At 37.7% G+C, this 20,292-nt stretch overlaps 4 protein-coding genes across 4 annotated transcripts in view; 3 read left to right on the top strand and 1 right to left on the bottom strand.

Annotated features, from left to right (window-relative positions):
• The window catches only part of LOC307000351 (uncharacterized protein), a 166,770-nt gene that overhangs the window by 116,254 nt on the left and 30,224 nt on the right, over positions 1–20,292 (top strand). The gene's annotated exons all lie outside the window — the stretch shown is intronic.
• Positions 1–20,292, bottom strand: part of LOC307000506 (uncharacterized protein) — a 177,768-nt gene that overhangs the window by 138,908 nt on the left and 18,568 nt on the right. The window lies entirely within an intron of this gene.
• LOC307000802 (uncharacterized protein) lies at positions 432–8,244 on the top strand. Its single transcript, XM_079616664.1, has 2 exons — positions 432–582; positions 6,450–8,244. Exons 1-2 carry the CDS (start codon positions 549–551, stop codon positions 7,634–7,636), a joined length of 1,221 nt encoding a protein of 406 aa, XP_079472790.1. The 5' UTR covers positions 432–548; the 3' UTR covers positions 7,637–8,244.
• Positions 12,990–20,292, top strand: part of LOC307000642 (uncharacterized protein) — a 395,066-nt gene continuing 387,763 nt past the window's right edge. The window contains exon 1 of the mRNA XM_079616386.1: positions 12,990–13,147. Coding sequence (XP_079472512.1) covers positions 13,114–13,147 — 34 coding nt within the window. The 5' untranslated portion in view covers positions 12,990–13,113. The remainder of the gene's footprint in view (positions 13,148–20,292) is intronic.

Below are 20,292 nucleotides of genomic sequence, written 5' to 3'. Positions count from 1 at the left end.
GAGAGAGAATGTGTTTAGAGATTTGCAAACCGTGTCTAACTGTCTGAACTTGTTTAAGGTTTTGCAGAAAGAGTGATTTATTCAACTAATCGGTTTAGGCTATTGAGAATTTAGTTCAGAAAATGAGGTTTAGTGTCTCAGCAATTGTGAAAAACTGTAAAATAAACACTTTACATTTAATGAGTTTTCTATGTTAATAATAATTTTTAAAAAAGTAAAATTAATTCAAAATTTTATTTAGATACAGTCTTTGACCCTATTAAAACAAACTCAGCTGATTTATTTTAGATTTGCAGTTCAGCTCCTCACACTAAAATGTGCCATAATTGAAGCCCCTCCCACATGAATCACATCATCAATGAAGCTCCTCCCATATTAATTACATAATCAGTGAAGCTCCTCCTACAGAAATTCCCCAGTAAATGCTGTAAATCCCCATCAGCTGCAAGTGAAGACGAGCATGAAAGCATCAGGAAGAGCTGAAATCTGCAGAGACTGAGTTTATTAAAGAGGACAGTGAGAACACGAGTGATCCAGAACCCTGCAGAATGAAACACACTGAAGATCCTGAAGAACAAAGAGGTTAGTGTTTATTCTTCATTCATTCATGATGCTGGAGAACATTCATGTTAGAAACATTCAAGCACTTCATCACTTTTAGATCATCTCAGGAGCTGTGAGAGTTTTATTTACTATAATAAATCAAACTTTTTGGTTTTCGGTCAGTAAAGCGAGGTTCATATATTGTGTGTGTGTGTGTGTAACAAAATATATATTAAGTAAATTAATTTTCCAGAATGCCTGACAGTGTTGCAAATTTTCAAATAATGCCATCGAACGCCCGTTACCACGGTTACGCGTCTGGCCCGAAGTTAACTTCCGGTCTGTGTTAGTTTATCGGTCTGGCTAGTGGCTATAGTAATACGGCACCGAAATTAATCGTGTAGCTAACACCTTCTGTTACGGCAAAAAATAGTTTGTTGACATCACTAATAAGAGACAAACCTTTTACCAATTGTCTTTATAAAGATATGAGTGTGAACTGAAGACCGGAAAGAAGCCACAAGTTCTTATACCCCCAATGTTCTCAGTAGTTTTCCACACAAGGGTAAAACATGAGAAACACACACACACACACACACACACACGGCCCCTATCTGTCTTAGTTCAATTACTTCTATCCGACACCTTTGGCTCTGGAGATCTCGGGAAAAGCTGACCACAATCCAGCTGATTCATAAATAACACGCATGCACGCACGCACACAGACAGACAGACAGACAGACAGACACACACACACACACACCTGGGGTGGGCGCTATACTGGTATGAACGTGAAAACCGGTATTATGTGATATGGATTAGCCATGATATGGATTTTGCGATACCGATTTATTACGAATTTTTCGTTTAGATCCTATAGCGCATCAGTTCAAGCGGCCCTGCTTACGCCTACGTTTCCCCACTTCTTCCCTATTGCAGACAGGAATGGGAGATTATAATGAACATTCTCAAACAATGAAAACATACAACATTAAAAATAATATTCATAGTTTATTCCGCTTATTCCTCTGGCTGTATAACTTGAAGTCACTTGAGCAAGCGCGCATCTCTTCATTTAGATCTCGCTACCGATTTACTCCGGCATCGCTGTCAATGACCTCATGCAGATAATGTTGCACAATTAAAATGAAAGATGATAACGCATACGAAAGATAACCTCTTATATACTGTCTATGAAGATAACACGGCCTCTATTGTTGTTGATTATTTGCGGAAGTCTACCGGAAAGTTAAAGGTATAGCGGAGGATCTTTCCTAATTTTAGAAAAGACCCGCCCTCTCCTATTTTAAAAAAAAATGCACATGCGCAACTCTATTTGCTCCCGAGAGGGAACGCCTATTAAACGTGTGAACTTACATTAACTTTTACTGGCAGTGATTTTAAATGGATTTCTCCAAATAGCATGACAAACTTTACCTGTCCAGTCTTGGCGACTGCGGCATCAGCCCAACCTGTGCTTTTAGCGCACGCCAGCGTGTGAAATATTCACCCAGAATCACTCTGGTCTTGTTTCTATATTCTGCGGCCTTTCTCTTCTTATCATACACTTCGTATACATTTTTTCTCTTTCGACCCTCAGCCATTTTCAAAGGAATGGCTGAAACCGTAACTCCTCACACATAATATACCAGAAAGCGAAAACTACATACAGATGGTACTCAACCAGAATGAGACTTTTACCGCCGCCGTTCCCGCGGCGGTAAAATTGCGGGGGTGTATTTGCTGCCTTTGACCGCTAAGAGGCGCTACAATCGCAGACTTTGAAAAGTGTCAGTTTATTCTCTCTATTGCGTAATCTGCCGCCGCGCCGCGGCTCATTGAGAAGGATTGAAATGTGGTAAAACAGATCAATTCAAGTTAAACATGTAGTTAAATGAATTCATACAATCACAAGACTGAAATTAAATGTAGGCCTAATACATTTAATAAATAATGAAAACATTTCAACACAAAACATTGCAATAGAAAAATATTAGCCTACATCAATGAGGCTTTGCAAGAGCAACGTCATATCAGCGGACCGACGATAGCGCAGTGGACAACGCAACAGCACGAGCTTCACGGAGCTTCAAGCGATGCGAGATCGAATCTCTCTAGCTTTGGCTGACAGCGTTAAATGTTTTACCATTCTTGATGCTTATAGGTAACTGTTTATTTGAAGTCAAGCGTTTTGTTTAATTATCAATGGCACATTACAACATAGCCTACATGTGCTACTTTCTGCACAGCCGCTGCACAGACGACAAAACTGATGAAGGAAGATTATCAGCCGATCGCGTCAGAAAATGAAAATGACGAAGCTATCTTTAATCTGCTAAATTATTGTTTTGTGAATCATCCACGAAATTGAGATGACTGACAATTGATACCCGCCATAGCAAAGGAAGAAATTTTTAAAAACAGATCCTGGACATTTCAAGGTTTAAATAAAGTGTCGGGGGCAGTTTATTTATTTAAAATAGGGTTGCATCGAGTTAGAGTTTATTTTCTAAGAAAGAAACAGAATCTTATTCTTGCGACATTTTAAATCTGTATTGCCAAAGAAATTGCAGCTAAATAAACAATTAAAACAGTAAGCTAGTCTACAAAACGAAAATAGTTCAAAGCAACATAAATTAAGATTTTCTTTGCTTCTCTCGCGCTGGAACTCTTTTATTTTAGTTGATTTAGTCTCCCTGCACTGCGCGCGCCGGGTCTCTCTCGACATTAAACGAGATTTCAGGGTAAAACCCCATTATACAGATAATACTTATGTCGCTGTGTGTCATCCCAACCCGATCACACCAAATGCGTCTATATAGCACGCAGTGTGTTTATCGTGTAATATATACGCGAAAATGAGTTTTTACGTGCATAGTATACGCATGGATAGCACATGGTTGGGTTTAGGGTAGGGTGCGTGTGTATTATACGCTTGGGTAGGATTAGTGGTGTGGGGTGCGTGTGTATATCACGCAATAAAGTGCGTATCATATGCACGCGCAAAACTGCGTATCATATCCACGTAAAAACTAATTTTCGCGTATAAATTGCACGATAAACACACTGCGTGCTATAGAGACGCATTTGCGTGAGAACAGGCTGGTCATCCATACAAATCACGAAAAAAAAACTAACAAATGATTGAGTCTTGCTTCAAACAGAATGCCTGGTTGAATTCACCGTACAATAAAACGAGGTGGATCGCGAATAAGCGCTCTGTATCTGCTGCTCACTCGCATTCGTTTAGTTGGCAAGAACGCGTTTCGTCGATAGTTCATGTTTAGATAATGCCAGATTGTTGACAAACACACTCAAACGTGTTAAAATTCTACAAAACCAGTTGAAACAAATGGATTGAACACTTCAACTGAAAGTGTGTGTGAAACCTCTTTAAATACAATAGGCCTACATAAAACTACAATATTTATAATTTAAGGGCCTACATTTGGACACATCGAGAGATTTATCTTTAAAAGTATTTTGCCTTTGCCTGGTCATCAGGCTCACTCTCCATATGAAAGACAGAACATTTAACACCTCCTGAACCCCCAACCCCCCACAGGCGATCTGAGTTTGAGACCGACTCAAAACAAAGAGAAGTCGCAATTCACACTTCATTCTAGACATAGCATAGGCTAGTAAAGTGTTGATAATGAAATAATTAAATTATTTAGGCTACATGTAGGCTAATAGGCTAATATTTCTGTCATAAAAGTTTATTAATAACCATTTAATTATTTCAATAATTGAAGAAATAAAACACTACCTCGGTTTGGGCCAGCTTTTTCCAAGCAAACCTAAATACAAACGCATGTTCATTTGTTCAAACGCATGTTCATTTGTTCAAACGCATGTTCATTTGTTCAAACGCATGTTCATTTGTTCATGTTCATTTGTTCAAACGCATGTTCATTTGTTGTCATGAATACAATGTTCAACTCAATGTTAAATTCCACGGGGATCTTTGGATCCTTACAACCAGGGTGCGCGATTTGTGAATTAGCTATTATAATTTTTTTATATATAAATCTCGAACCACAGTGCTTGCTGCTGCTAAACTAAATAACATTTATATAATAATTATGAACTTAAATGAAACAATATCGCAACATTTCGACAAATAAATTATCGGATCTATTTTTACAATTTAATTCAAGGCGATTTAGCCTAGACTACATTTAATTATTGCGATATTTTCACCCTTGTCCGTTCATCATTGGGAAGCGCTCACAGCTAGTTTGAGTAGATCCTCTGCACCTCTCGGTTTCATACGGATTACCTAATCAGATAACATTTATTAAATATTTAGACATTTAAAGGCTTTAGACACAGCCGATTTCTTATCGTGACTGAGCGGAGGAAAGTGGCTTTCGGTTCATTTTTGAAGGTTTGAACGATGTAGGCTACTCTACTCTGATCTGTAGGCCTATGACTAAAAAAACTACGGAGTAGCCTAAAGGGCCTAAGTTATTTTAGATGTCTGTTATGAGAAAAATAAATCCAAATGAACGCGCCGCCGCGTCTGCCGAACACTAATTCAACATGCCAGAATAAAACCCGAATTTAGAACAATGGATAGCGCCACTCGGCGTGGTGTGCCAAAATACTTAATTATAAACTTCAATATTTCATTCAAAATAATCTCAAAACGCTTTGTGACATTTTGAAAGCCGTGCATGCATTAAGGCACTGGAACCATGAACGTAACTGAAACTGGTTCTGATTTTATTCTTTGTCGTTTAAACGTGCCTGTTGCATATCTTTACATTATATATTTTAAATGGTCTATTGGTGAAGTAATTTATAGCATTGATTACTGGGAGGGGGGATTAAAATAATTCAGCAGAAGCAGGGATGTTTAGACCAGAAGGAAATCCCCGTCCCCCTGGCAAATCGCACCTTGCTTAAAACCATGTTTTACAAACTCTTTATAGGAACCAAAAAAAAAGGCTATCCTGTATAAACAATTTTTTTGTTTGCTTGATTGTCTGCATTAATAATAGGCTATGCCATGCATTAATAGGCTAATATAAAATGTACAATAATCTTTGTTTGTACGGGATTCGAACCCGCGTCATTCAAATGACCGATACGTAAGTTCTACCACTCAGCCATGAATTTACACATAGAAATGCCCGGTTTATCCAATCTGTTCCAGAGAAGCGCTCATCATCCGTCTCATTCCTCAATAGAGTAGTAAACAAATAATCAGGTTCTTTGCACCTAATTTATTTTTGTTCGTTATTTTTATTATTATTATTATTTTATCACGCTGCTCCCAACGGGCAATAGGCTTATGTCGCCCACCGACGTCTAGGCTACAATATGAAATAAAGGCTATATTGTTCTCGTCTCTATTTTTAAATTATGATTCTATTTTTCTGTCCTAAACAATGTTCTATAGTAGCCTATTTCATCTGTTAATTGACATTAACCCCACTTACATTTCAAAATACGGCAATAGCTGCTGTTTTGTACAATGTCCCTCTGCGCCACCTGGCGGTCATTTCGCGAATGACTTTGAAATGCGACTGGATTATTTTTACCGCGGTAGTTTTGCCGCGGTGCCTGTCGCGGCGGTAATAGGCATTCTGGTTGAGTACCATCTGTAGGGACGAGCACGTACGACGGCCTTACGTAAACATATCACCAGAATGATTGACACTTAGGTGGACCAATAGTATAGGCTACCCACCCGGAAAAAGAAAATCCTCCGCTATACCTTTAAGTTTGAGCCACAAAGGCGCGCATGCGCAGTAACGGTTGTTTATGTTGTTGCCGTTTAAACCGTCAATTTAAATGCATTACATTTTTTTAGACATTTTGTAATTTACTTCATATTTCTCCCTTCCAATTGTTTTCATGTACTGAAAATGCAATTAACTTTTTTTCTTTCATGTCAGACCCGATGGAAGAGAGCGAGGAGAGTGAAGAACTGAGTGAAGTGGAGGAGGAACATCATGTCAAACCTGGAGAAAAACCTTTGAGTCGTTTAAAGACTAAACAGACATTTTTAAAGAAAAGGAAAGACAAGAAATCTTTCACCTGCACTCAGTGTGGAAAGAGTTTCACAACCAGACAGCGTCTTGAGCGTCACACGAGAGTTCACACTGGAGAGAAGCCGTTCACATGTGATCAATGCGGGAAGAGTTTCAGGCAATCAGAATCCCTAAATAGACACATGAGAATCCACACCGGAGAAAAGCCACATGAGTGTGTTCAGTGTGGAAACAGTTTCCGTTCAAAACAAAATCTCGATAGTCACATGAGAGTTCACACTGGAGAGAAGCCGTTCACATGTGATCAGTGTGAGAAGAGTTTCACACACAAAACACATCTGAACGTACACAAGAGGATCCACAGTGGAGAAAAAACACACAGAATCCACACCGGAGAAAAGCCACATGAGTGTGTTCAGTGTGGAAACAGTTTCCGTTCAAAACAACATCTCGATAGTCACATGAGAGTTCACACTGGAGAGAAGCCGTTCACATGTGATCAGTGTGGGAAGAGTTTCAGGCTGTCAGGATCTCTTAAGGTACACATGAGGATCCACACTGGAGAAAAGCCACATATGTGTGTTCAGTGTGGAAACTGTTTCACATTAAAACATAATCTTGATGTTCACACGAGGATCCACACCGGAGAGAAGCCGTTCACATGTGATCAATGCAGCAAAACATTTATTTGTGCATCACACCTGAAGATACACCAGTCAGTTCATATGAAGGAGAAGCCGCATTCATGTTCTGTGTGTGGAAAGAGTTTTTCTCTGCTGTATTATTTACATGTACATCAGAAAATTCATTCTGGTGTAAAAGCTCACATGTGCTTTGAATGTGAGAAGACTTTTACTACAGCAAACTATTTAAAACTGCACCAGAGAATTCACACTGGAGAAAAACCTTACAAGTGTTCACACTGCGACAAGAGATTCAGTCAGTCATCAAGTCATAAAAAACATGAGAGGATCCACAGCAAAGAGAAACCGCACACGTGTGATCAGTGTGGAATGAGTTTCAGATTCAAATTAAATCTTAAGCATCACATGAGAATTCACATCGGAAAGAAACCGCACACGTGTGAATAGTGCTGAGCGAGTTTCTCTATTAAAACTCACCCGAAGGATCATACAGTGGAGAAACCACATCACAGTAACTAGTTCATCTTTATGTGCTGAGAAACACAGTGAGGTTCCTCACAGCCATGACGACTGAAGGGACATGCTTGGTATCTGATTGGAAAGTTTCTCATTACAACAAGAAAGCATCTCATTATTACGAGATGTTGAGTCATCATTGTGATAAAGTCCCATTATGAGATGTTAAGTCATTTGTAGGAACCAGTGCTAGCCAGCATAGGATCATTTTCGGCAGTAGGAAGTCAGACAACGGCGTCTTTACACGCAACACTTTCAAACATCAACAACCTGTGACCAGAGCATGTTTGTTGAGTGTTGTGGGTTTCTTGATAAAGGAGATGTTGACTGTTTCAAGTAAGAAGTGAAAAGGCGAAATCTCTTATGACAACATGCAGAGTTACACATCATCCAGGCTTATAGCAGACGTGTTCACAAGTCCCTGAGGTCCAAATCAAGTCTTTGTTCTATATTAGCAATATTTTTTTCCGCTAGTTTTTACTTGTAATTAACAGTGTATTAAATGACCATAACAGATTACCTTTACTTTAAAATTGCCTAATAAAACAAACAAAATACAACTTAAATCATTACCATTACTTTTCAACTTTTTACACATAATTATACCATTTTTAGAACCACCACAAGAAAAAAGTGCTGTGTATTTTAAACTATTTGAGTTGCATAGTTTTCTGTAGTTTTAGCAATGATGGATAATGTGTTCTTCCAGTAAATGTCGGTAGTAACGAATACTGTGTATAGACAAGCGTTTACCGGAAACAACGGAAAGTACAACAGGGTATATGCAGGAATCCAGGAGTTAATTTCAATACCTTTTTAAGACTTTTTGAAGACCTTCTCAAAATATTTCAAGACCTCATTGCCACTTCAAGTTAGGGGCGGGCGATATGGCAAAATGATCATATCACGATTTTTTTCAGGAAAATCACGATTCACGATTTTATCACGATTCCTTTTCATGTTGGTTTTACTATTTTTCAAGTGACTGAGCATCACAGCCAAACTAATGTCCCTATTTTAACAACAAAGCCTTAGGTAACAAAATAAAAAAGAATGACAGACATTTAGGCCAAAGTGGCGAAGATAAAAAATCTTTGTCATTATTTTCTGTTATTAAAAATTAAGAACAAAGATTTTTACAACTTAATATACAAATAAAATAAGCAGTGCTTTATTTTTTCAGCTACAGGTGTATTTAACAGCATTGAAGAAAGTAATTAAATGAACAGATATGAAAATAAAACAACTTAGACTTCACTGTAAAAATTGTACATCGATTCTTATTAAAGCTACTATTAAAGTTCTCAGTCAAGAGTGAGGGATTTGCTCTTTGTATTTTGTCATTTTATTAACAGGGATAGTTCTCCCAAATTTTTTTAATTGTCATCATTTACTTTCTCAAGCCGTTTCAAACCCGAATAAGTCTCCCTCTTCTGTTGAAAATAAGTTATTTGGAAGAATGTGGGTAACCAAACAGTTGATGTACCCCAGAGACTTCCATAATCTCCTACTATGGTATTCAATGGGGACCAGCAACCGCCCGGTTAGCCACACTCCTCAAAATATATTATTTTGTGTTCAGCACAAGAAATAAATTAATACAAGGCAAGGCAAGGCAAGGCAAGTTTATTTATATAGCACATTTCATACACAATGGTAATTCAAAGTGCTTTACATAGAAGAAATTAAAATAATCAAAAGAAATAAGAATAATTAAAACAGTTTAGAGTAAAAAATAAAAAAAAATTTCAATACAGGTTTGGAACAACATTAGAGTGAGTGAGTAAATAATGACAGAATTTTTATTTTTGGGTAACTGTCCCTTTAAGGGGAAGCGGCAGCATGTTTACTATTAGGGCTACTGTCACTTTAAGATCTGCCCGCGACGAGTCTAATATACACGCATTTGACAGGCAGATTTTTTTCTTTTTTTTTCTACTGTTCTTTCACTTTAGACATAACCAACTTTGTTTATGTAAACCTTGTGTGTATTTGACAGTATTAGCACAATATAAGACTTGAAAGATAACTTAGTCCAGTATCCAGGCGCTGTTAGACAGGCTTTTAGTGTATGTGCGCGTCGGATGTTTGCGCTCAGAAAAGCGCTCGCTAGAACAGTGCATCAGCAGCGAATGACATGTTTAACCGGCAAGGCTTTAAAGCACATGCAAATAATACATTTTTATGAACTAGTGTCCCGTTCCTCTGCATTTCAGAAAGAGCCTACCATATTTCTTCAAAAGCAGATCGTGGAGACATTTGAATCATCCAGGATCAAAAATTGTGATATGGCACACCCCTACTTCAAGTTCTAATCAACAACAAACCTTTAACTTAATAAATAGTTGTAGTTTGTGCCATGTAGAGGACGATGACACATCACCTAATAGTTTTAGTTTTTTTATTTAACATCACCTAACCGCGCGTTTCGCAAAATACGTGACATCACCTGTATGCAGCGATCTGATCTCACTGACCGACTACGCCGTTGTTTTTTATCAGTAATGGGGAGGAAAATAAATATATTCATGCATACTTTTTGGAGTCAAACTCTTTGGACAAAGCTTGAACAAAATATAATACCTCATAAAATCGGGATTAAGACTTTTTAATACCTTTTAAGGGTCTTAATTTTCCCAAAATGGATTTATCAACTTTTAATACTTTTTAATACTTGTCTTCATTTACACCTGTATTTAGTATCGTCCACGTTTGATCCAATCAACCAAAACTTAATGTTAATCTTAACACATCTTAATACCAGGTGTAACAGACACTCCTCTCACTCTAAGCTGGTTGCTATTTGATCTCGTCATCGAAAACGTCGATACAATTTATTCTGTCTTGTCACTTATTCGGCCGAACACTGAAAGTGCTTTTTTTTGGTGCTATTTTCAGGCGAATAATTTTGCCTGCCGAACACTTGGTGCATCCCTACTTGCGTCACTGGTAGTTCCTATAGTTACTATTTTTATATTACCTATATTTTTATATTACCTATATTTTTATATTATCTATATTACTTCCCTCAAAAGGAATTCCTAGAACTAAAATTGTTCCTATAGTTTCTGCGGTGCAAACAATTCGATTCCAGAATCCACTGCCGCTTCAATGTGTGTATATATATATATATATATATATATATATATATATATATTAGTGATTATCAAGTTATTAATCAATAATAAATAGTTTTTCTTCAACATATTAACTTCTATAACTAAGCAAAATCTCACTTGAAGAAGACCTCGCCAGTATGATTACTGAAATGTTCTTGTCATGTATTCTCTGTTGTCACTGCATCATGATTCCTTGTTGTGGACTCTTATTTTGAAATGTATTTTCTGTTCTCCTTAAATCATTATTTCCCGTTTAGTTCCTGTTTGTCTTGTTTGTTACCATAGTGATTAATCAGTTTCAGGTGTGCCTAGTAAACCTCTTGTTATCATGTGTATATATTCCCCATTGTTTCAGTCCTGGTTTGTCGGTTGTTGTCTTTCCAAGCTGTTGTGTTCCTGCTCTTTTAAGTATGTTTCATGCGTATGCATTATTGCATTCTTGCGTTATTTTTGCCTCTTCACGATGACTTGCTTGCTGTAGTCCTCAGTTGTAAGTCGCTTTGGATAAAAGCGTCTGCTAAATGACTAAATGTAAATGTATGCGCCTGCTTTTGACCCACTATCTGGATTGTCTTTGTTTTCAATTCTGCTGCAACTGGATTGTCACCTGTCTTCGTCCCTGTCTAAACCTAACATCTGTACTTGATATCTGAGAGGCAGTGATGGCTAAATGAGGCTTCCTGAACCTCTGAGACCTCGCAGCCCATTGCTTCACCCAAAGGTTCATTACTCGAAGCTTCATTCAGCATTGCTCACTAGTGACACCTAGCTACTGTGCAAAGAAATAGCAGACAAATTAATTAATTCTGAACCAATGACCTGAGCAGGTTTATGTCTGTAAATGTACACATGTATCCTTAATAAAATATATAGATTGTACTTGATGTTGGCTTGCTTATTTGGCTCAAAATAATGATGTATTAAGTCAACATGTCTAACCACATGTCGCAAACAGCATCGAACGTGTGTGTGTTTGGAACGATGGTTTCGGGAAACACGACTTGTTGAATGCTGATAACGACGGAACTTGCGACAATAGTTGGCTAACGATGCTTTTGGGAAACGCACCCCTGGTTAATGCAAACCAATAATCTTTTTTTATTTGAACAATTACCCCATAATTTATTCAAGCTGCAATGCATGCTGGGAACTGGCACAACATTGTTTAATGTAAAATTGTTCGTTCAAATAACTCAATTTGTAAAGTTGGGACAACATTTGGACAAGTTTTGGACTAATACACGAGAACCTATCAGGTCAACACAACTTTTGCAGAGCATTCCTGTCTAGTTCACTTAATATAATAAACATCCCAAATAATCTTTGTTCAAGATAGTTTTACATTCACATAAACTGCATCACACTGTTTTTACTTTACTTTACTTTACTTTACTTTACACTAACAGACTAAATAATTGTAATATTAATTCTGCTACAGCTGATTTAAATATCTTTAATTAATTATACATATTTCATGGTTGATTAAGATGAGTGTCAATATTTTTATTATTATTATTGATGTTTTATCCATGTCATATTGTGAGAAATGACAGTATTATCTCTCATTAGAGCAGTTTTACAGGCTTTTATCATGTATCCTGACTCAAATAATGTGTTTCTAACAGCAAACACTCAGAATAAAGTGAGATGATCTGCTGATGATCCTGAATGGCTTGTTGAATGAGTGTTGATAGTCTGAGGCTCATCAATATTAACAGATCTGCTGAAAACACTCTTTATTTCATGACAATAGTTCCTGTTTTCACCTCATTTATTATGCTGATGTCTTCAGATCTCCTGTAAATTGTCACTTAAAGCTCATTTCATTGGTGTCAACAGACTGAGAGTATTTTTTGGTTACTATATGTAGCCTATGTTTATTTCTGTTTATGCTTTTAACTGTTTTTCTTACCATTTTTTATATTTGGAATAATTTACATGATTTTATTCTGTTATCCATGAGCATTAAACCAAACTCAGTAACTTATATATTTTTGATTTTAGCAGATCAACTCATCACACAGCAGTCACATCATCAGTGAAGCTCCTCCCACTGTAATTCATCATCAGTGAAGCTCCTCCCACTGTAATTCATCATCAGTGAAGCTCCTCCCACTGTAATTCATCATCAGTGAAGCTCCTCCCACTGTAATTATCCTATAAATGCTGTAAATCCCCATCAGCTGCACGTGAAGACGAGCATGAAAGCATCAGGAAGAGCTGAAATCTGCAGAGACTGAGTTTATTAAAGAGGACAGTGAGAACACGAGTGATCCAGAACCCTGCAGAATGAAACGCACTGAAGATCCTGAAGAACAAAGAGGTTGGTGTTTATTCTTCATTCATTCATGATGCTGGAGAACATTCATGTTAGAAACATTCAAGCACTTCTTCACTTTTAGATGAACAGTTTCACTGTGAAATGGCTGCAAAAGTTTCTTACAAATGTCAGTAAAGGGAGATTGTCAACATCAGGGCAAACTAAATTTAAACTGTTTTATTTTAGATGTATTTTACATATGGTTTCAATTTGTAACAGTGTTACCAGAATTTTTACCTGAATTTTGTGCATATTTTTTTACAAACATGTGTAACAAATAATAATAATTCCAAAACGTACAAATTTACAATCTACTCCGCTTTACTGCAAACATTTGTGTTCTTTCTCGCAGTGAAATTCACTTGATCTTGTGTTTCTTGAACGGCCCTTAATAACTAAAACGTTTTAGTAGTTTAGTAGTACTTTTTCCCGGACATGTACGGCCGCCGAGATCGTCCAAAATGTCCGGGATTCGGCTTTTGCTTTCTGCAGTCGCCATTCATTGTTTACATGCACACCTTTTGTTTCAATCTAACTGAATTCATTCTGATTGGTGAATCTGAATATAGTGTTTACATGAACGCTAAACAAGTGATCGGTTGATGTGCGTTTTAACATTGCTAAGAAAATTCCCGCTCCTCCGTGAGAGATACGAGTCTCACAGCTGCCGCTCATCAGTAATCACGCCACCGGCCTCGCGTCGTTCTCCCGCGGATGATAATGAATGAATCATTTGTTTGGTTGTCAGTCTCGAAATCCCGGGCAGACTCGTCACAGAGACTCACTAGTAGCCTTAAGCCTCGTTGCTCCTCTTACCGGTAGGGCAGCGAAGCAAGTGCATTTCCCGACTTGAAAATAAACTCAAATGGACATGGCATGGACATGTAAATCCTTACATTTATTAAATGATGGGGTAATTGGTCAAATAAAAAAAGATTATTGGTTTGCATTAACCAGGGGTGCGTTTCCCAAAAGCATCGTTAGCCAACTATTGTCGCAAGTTCCGTCGTTATCAGCATTCAACAAGTCGTGTTATGCAAGTGTTTTCCCGCTCCTCCGTGAGAGATACGAGTCTCACAGCTGCCGCTCATCAGTAATCACGCCACCGGCCTCGCGCCGTTCTCCCGCGGTTGATAATGAATGAATAATTTGTTTGGTTGTCAGTCTCGTCCTGCTCGCCGCAGTAAACATGATGAATGGCGACTATAGAACGCAAAAGCCGAATCCTGGACATTTTTGGCGATCTCGAAATCCCAGGCAGACTCGTCACGGAGACTCACTAGTAGCCTTAAGCCTCGTTGCTCCTCTTACCGGTAGGGCAGCGAAGCAAGTGCATTCTGGGAGTTGTTGTCTTTCATCCAGATGAGCCACAAATACATTTTCTGGCTTTTCTCAGTCTAGAAGGCTCCAAATTCAAAAATAATTTCACATTTCTACTACATAAATGACCCATTTTAAATACACACTCATCTTTCCAGAGGTGAAGTATCCCTTTAATGTTCATATCATGTTAGATGATTGTGTCATTGATCAAACATATTTAATAGTTCTCAGACAGAAACATGGGATTTGTGCCTATAATGTTTTTAAAATAATAAGTGGAAGATCAGTGTACCTCATTCATGGAAAGTTTCAGGGACATTTAATTAATTTATAAAATGACTTAAATTATTGTAATATCTTATAGCAGTTGTCGATTACATCTGGCATCATTTCTATCTCCATTCACTCCATATTTCTCTTTGAATTATTCTGATTATTAAGAAAATTTGAAAATGAAAGTTTTTCTTTAATTTCAGACCCGATGGAAGAGAGCGAGGAGAGTGAAGAACTGAGAGAAGTGGAGGAGGAACATCATGTCAAACCTGGAGAAAAACCCTTGAGTCGCTCAAAGACTAAACAGACATTTTTAAAGAAAAGAGACAAGAAATCTTTCATCTGCACTCAGTGTGGAAACAGTTTCACAACCAAACAAAATCTTGAGATTCACATGAGAGTTCACACTGGAGAGAAGCCGTTCACATGTGATCAATGTGGGAATAGTTTCAGTCAATTAGCAAACCTTAAGACACACATGAGAGTTCATACAGGAGAGAAGCCACATCTATGCAATAAATGTGGGAATAGTTTCAGTCAATTAGCATCCCTTAAGACACACATGAGGATCCACACCGGAGAGAAGCCGTTCCCATGTGATCAATGTGGAAAATCATTTCTTAGTGCATCACACCTGAAGACACACCTGACAGTTCATACGAAGGAGAAGCCACATTCATGTTCTGTGTGTGGAAAGAGTTTTTCACTGCTGCCATATTTACAAAAACATCAGAAAATACACACTGGTGTGAGAGAGCACATGTGCTTTGAGTGTGAGAAGACTTTTACTACAGGGGGTGATTTAAAACTGCACCAGAGGATTCACACTGGAGAAAAACCTTACAAGTGTTCACACTGTGACAAGAGATTCAGTGTGTCATCAAATTTGAAAAAACATGAGAGGATCCACAGCAGAGAGAAGCTGCACGTGTGATCAGTGTGGAAAGAGTTTCTCTATTAAAAGTCTCCTGAAGATACACATGAAGATCCATGCGGTGGAGTAACACATCACCACAGTCCGGTGAAAGAAAAGGATGATGCAAAAGGAAGCCGTTGAGTCGACAGTCACGGCTCGAGTTTCTCTTCATTCATGCACAAATCTTTCGACTGCAACTGAAGATTTACGTGGTGGTGAACGTACAAGAAAGCTGATGCGAGTCTACCTGTGTGGAACTTTTCAACGCACGCTGTTTTGGGTCAACAGAACGAACCAAAGGGATTATTCGCTAGTTTTGTGGACCCTTCTGACTCTAGCCTCAGAGCGTTGCCTGTTCCTTAAGCCTTACCTCAGGACAGGTACTCCCAAACATTTCACCTCAAGCTCCCCAAAAGACTTCCTGAGGCCTTCTTGCATTCATTCCAGTGATACACACACACACACACACACACACACACACACACACACTTACATTCACTCACCAATTTTTTTAATGTGACGATCTGTGAGTGTTATTAAATGTGATATCTTTGGTTATATTTTTGCATTTATATTTTGTTGAGAAACAGACTTTTTGATATGAACAGACTATTAACCCTTTATATTGGCACCGGGCCAATACATATTTAAAACAGTAACACTGATTTTTAAAATACACGTAAAATTGATTTTTAAAATACATTACATAGGAGCCGTAATTTATCAATTTGCAACAAGAATATGTTCATACTCCTAAGGCGTGTTCAGACCTTTATTTTGAAATAGTGATGAACATGAAAAATCATGACAGAATGGTAGAAACCTCAGTTTGTTTTCATGCCAAGAGTTCAAAAGATAGCATCCATTCAATTGTTTTAGAAAAAAAGGTCTGAAAATGTTTTAAATATAAAGAAAAAAATTATAGATCCACCATTTGTGAAGTGGCAGCGAGCTATAATGCACATACGTGATCTTCTTGTGTTTCTTAGAGGTTGAATTCGTTTCAAAATCTGCCAAACTTCCAATACTACTTCTGAATAGGATGTCTACTTCATAAATTGTATGAAAATTGTAAAAATAATGGTTCAGATCCCTCAAACAACATATGGAAATGGAGGCGCCCTTATATGGGCAGTAATGTCAACTAGTGGAAAAGTGTGGTACTGCGCCCAAACTAAATCTCACTGAAAGCTTATTTTTTGAGATATCAACCTAAAATTTGAAACACAGCTTGTTCAGATTTTTGTCTTTGATTTTTTTTTGCAGTTTTAGAGTCCACCAGGTTTTGAAAATATATATTTTATATAAAATATGAATAATTAAATTTTTAACGTTGTACATTTTCATAAACTCAAACTTTTATAACTTTTTTTCTGTTTAACTTTCTTAATTTATCTCACTTTTACAAAAAAATTCTTAAAAACAAGACCAATCTTACATCTATATTCCAAAGCATTCTTGAATTATAACCATTCGACATGTGCATTTTCATGTCTATTAGAAAAAAGGGGGGCGCTTGATAAGGGGTTCATTAATCGAGTACTCCACACTAGCTACATCAAAGGCATTGTTGATTTGTTTATTGTACCAAATCTTTATGTGAAAAAATTGTTTTTATATAAATACAAATTTTGTTAAAGGAATAATACAGATATTTACACTGAATTTTTTTGTGTGATGTTTTTGTGAATAAATTAAATTCCATGAGTATACATTTGTTTTGTGTAACTGGTGGTTTGAGTTATCCTGGTTAAATTATTATATTTTTTGGTAGAGCTAATTCTATCTGGCAGCCAAATTAATTAATTTCCAATTTAATTCCTTTGGCACAGGCGTGCCACCGTTACAGTGCTGAGAAACTAAAGCTGCTTTTCCACCGTCGGAAAAGGTTCCAGTTGTGTTTCCACTTGAGTCTGGTACGGCACGGCACAATTACAAACCGTTCTCGGACAAACTTGGTGCTCATAGCCTTGCAGGATTTGTGGAAAACTTCTCAGGAAGATATGTGTGCAGATTTTGCACTGCAGAGAAAGAAGAATTTCAATCTAAAGAAGTTGGATCAGGAAAACTTTGTCAGAGAACTGAAGAAATTCATGCGCTCATCTTCAGGTCGTCGGGCACAGTGACTTAACACATCATTATGGAGTGAAACGTGGTTGTGTGTTTTCAGAGAATTTATCACACTTCAATATTACAACAGGCTTCCCCCCCCCCCCCCTCTGGTTGCTCTCTGGACTCTGCCCTTTGAGGCAAAGCATAGCTTTTTTTAAAGAGTTGTGCGTCATTCAAAATGCTTCAAAAACGTGATCCATATGGCATACCATTTCTATCTGTGCAGCTCCCTCACATCAAAATTGGAAGTGTCACATGTTTCTAATCTTCCCATTGATGTCCTGAATGAAGAAATATCTCAAGCTGTAAGGCAGAACCACCCAAACCTGGATATTTTGTGCCTGGCCAAGGAACCCAGGTGAAAAAAAAGTTCACTAAAATACATTTTATTTAAGTGCACTTAGTACACATGTAGTAAGATTTAGGTAGTAGACAATGTAGTAGAGCCCGTGCAGCAGGGCAACTGGGTGACGGTGAGACGCTATAGTCGCGGGACAAAACACCGCTCTTCCATTCCGATTACCACAACAAATAAATTCTCCCCACTCAGTGAAACACCCACTGAGAATCCTGCTGAATGTGCCCTAGTTATTGGCGATTCTACGTGAGTTCAGTTGCTGGACCCCATTGACTTCCATAGTAGGAAAAAAAGCAACTATGGAAGTCAATGGGGTCCAGCAACTGTCTGGTCACCGATATTCTTCAAAATATCTTCTTTTGTGTTCATCAGAAGAAACAAACTCATACAGGTTTGAAACAACTTGAGGGTGAGTAAATGATGACAGAATTTTCATTTCTGGGTGAACTATCCCTTTCAGTTTACTAGAGATCATTTACTCTTCAGCTTTACCTCAAGCTGCTATTCCTTTTAGATGTTTCTTTTTCGAAAACAGTGATGCATCATAGTGTTATTTTTTCTAGTCATACATTCATGTTTTCATGTTTAATGTCATATTTTTATTTGTCATCATTAATTTTCGTAACAGTCTTACATTTCCCAACATTTTCATGACGGACATGCCACGCCCCCCGCACAAGCCCCGCCCCCATGATTACTCGAGTACTCGTTTTTGAGACCTGTTGATGATCGAAATGAGAAAATGACAAAAATGCCCATCCCTACTTTAAATGAGTCCACCCCACAAGATTACAGTTATAAACATGAACCTCGTCTGAAACGCAAAGGAGGAGGTGTTGCTGTAATTTAATGTAAAGATTAAAAACTGCTAGATCTGCTTATTTTTCATTTGTATTAAAAGAAAATAAATAAAACCTTAAGTATTTATTTGAAACCATGGCAAAACTAACGAAAAGTAAAGCTTCTAGTCCGGACGTTTCCAAGCAACACAGCAGTAATGACTTTATGAACTTCTTTACTTACAAGATTGATAATATCAGGGAGAAAATTATAACTATGCAACCGTCTACTACAGTATCGCATCAGGCAGTGCACTGTAGTCTCCCTGAGGAAAAATTTGATTAATTTATTGCTATAGGAGAGGAACATTTTTCTAAATTCGTTAACCCTCAAAGACCTAAGGGTATTTTTAAAATAAATTTTCCGTCTGCTGTCATTTACTAAAAAAGCTTGTAAAACATCAACCCTTTTGTGCACAGACAATTGACACACCTATTTTTTTGTCAGGACAAATTGAACTTTCAGCATATTTGTGTTGCATTGATGTCACCTGAATGTAAAATAAGTTATGGGACCACAAAGACAAATGAAAAAATAAAACGGAAATTGAATCACTCAAACATTTATTGAAATCACACACAAATATATAAAAGCTAAGCAAATTTCCTCTGGAAAACAGTTTGTTCATGTATTTGGAGTCCTGGAGCACAGGAATAAACATTATAACCTGAACAGAACCAAAACTATTTACATTTTTTCAAAAGAAGTCCAGGCGTTTTGGGCCTCATGAAATTCACTGATGCCAAGCCTCAAAACAGTTCCTATCAGGAATCACACAGAGGGCCACATCACAGGCTTTGCATTTCCAGGGGGTGGCCTGTTTGACCTGCTTTTTCTGCTTGCAGTTCACACATTGCCTTCTACCATAGGAGGCCTTCTTGCTTGCTTCAGTTTGATCTGATGTTGGCACTAGGGCTGTCACTTTTGAGAAAAATCAAATTCGAACGGATATCAAATACCAGCCTATGTATTCGAATATATTCGAATATCTATTCCCATCCGCCCATCCACCCCCCCCCCCCGTGCAAAAAAAAAAAAAAAAAAACGTCAATCGAAACTTTACTAACAGTTTGACAGTCATACACAGGACTCCCAAAATTACACTTATAGGACTCATATCTGCAAATAAACCTTGCCTTTACATGTGCATCTGCACGGTGCCGACCGGTTGTGCAGGAAAGTAGTATGCAGTTATACGATGTTGGACGCCTGGCGATGCTCTGGCCGTCTGCTGCGTTTCTGGGGCTGTTTAAACCTGGCCACTTCATGCGTTTTCTCAGATCGGATAGCTATCAAAACGATTCAATTTACACCTGGTCACATAGG

The sequence above is a fragment of the Phoxinus phoxinus genome, assembly GCF_949152265.1.
Source record: "Phoxinus phoxinus genome assembly, chromosome: 1".
NCBI lineage: Eukaryota > Metazoa > Chordata > Actinopteri > Cypriniformes > Leuciscidae > Phoxinus > Phoxinus phoxinus.
Note: the sequence above shows the minus strand (reverse complement) of the source record. Positions and strands in the feature narration are given on the sequence as shown.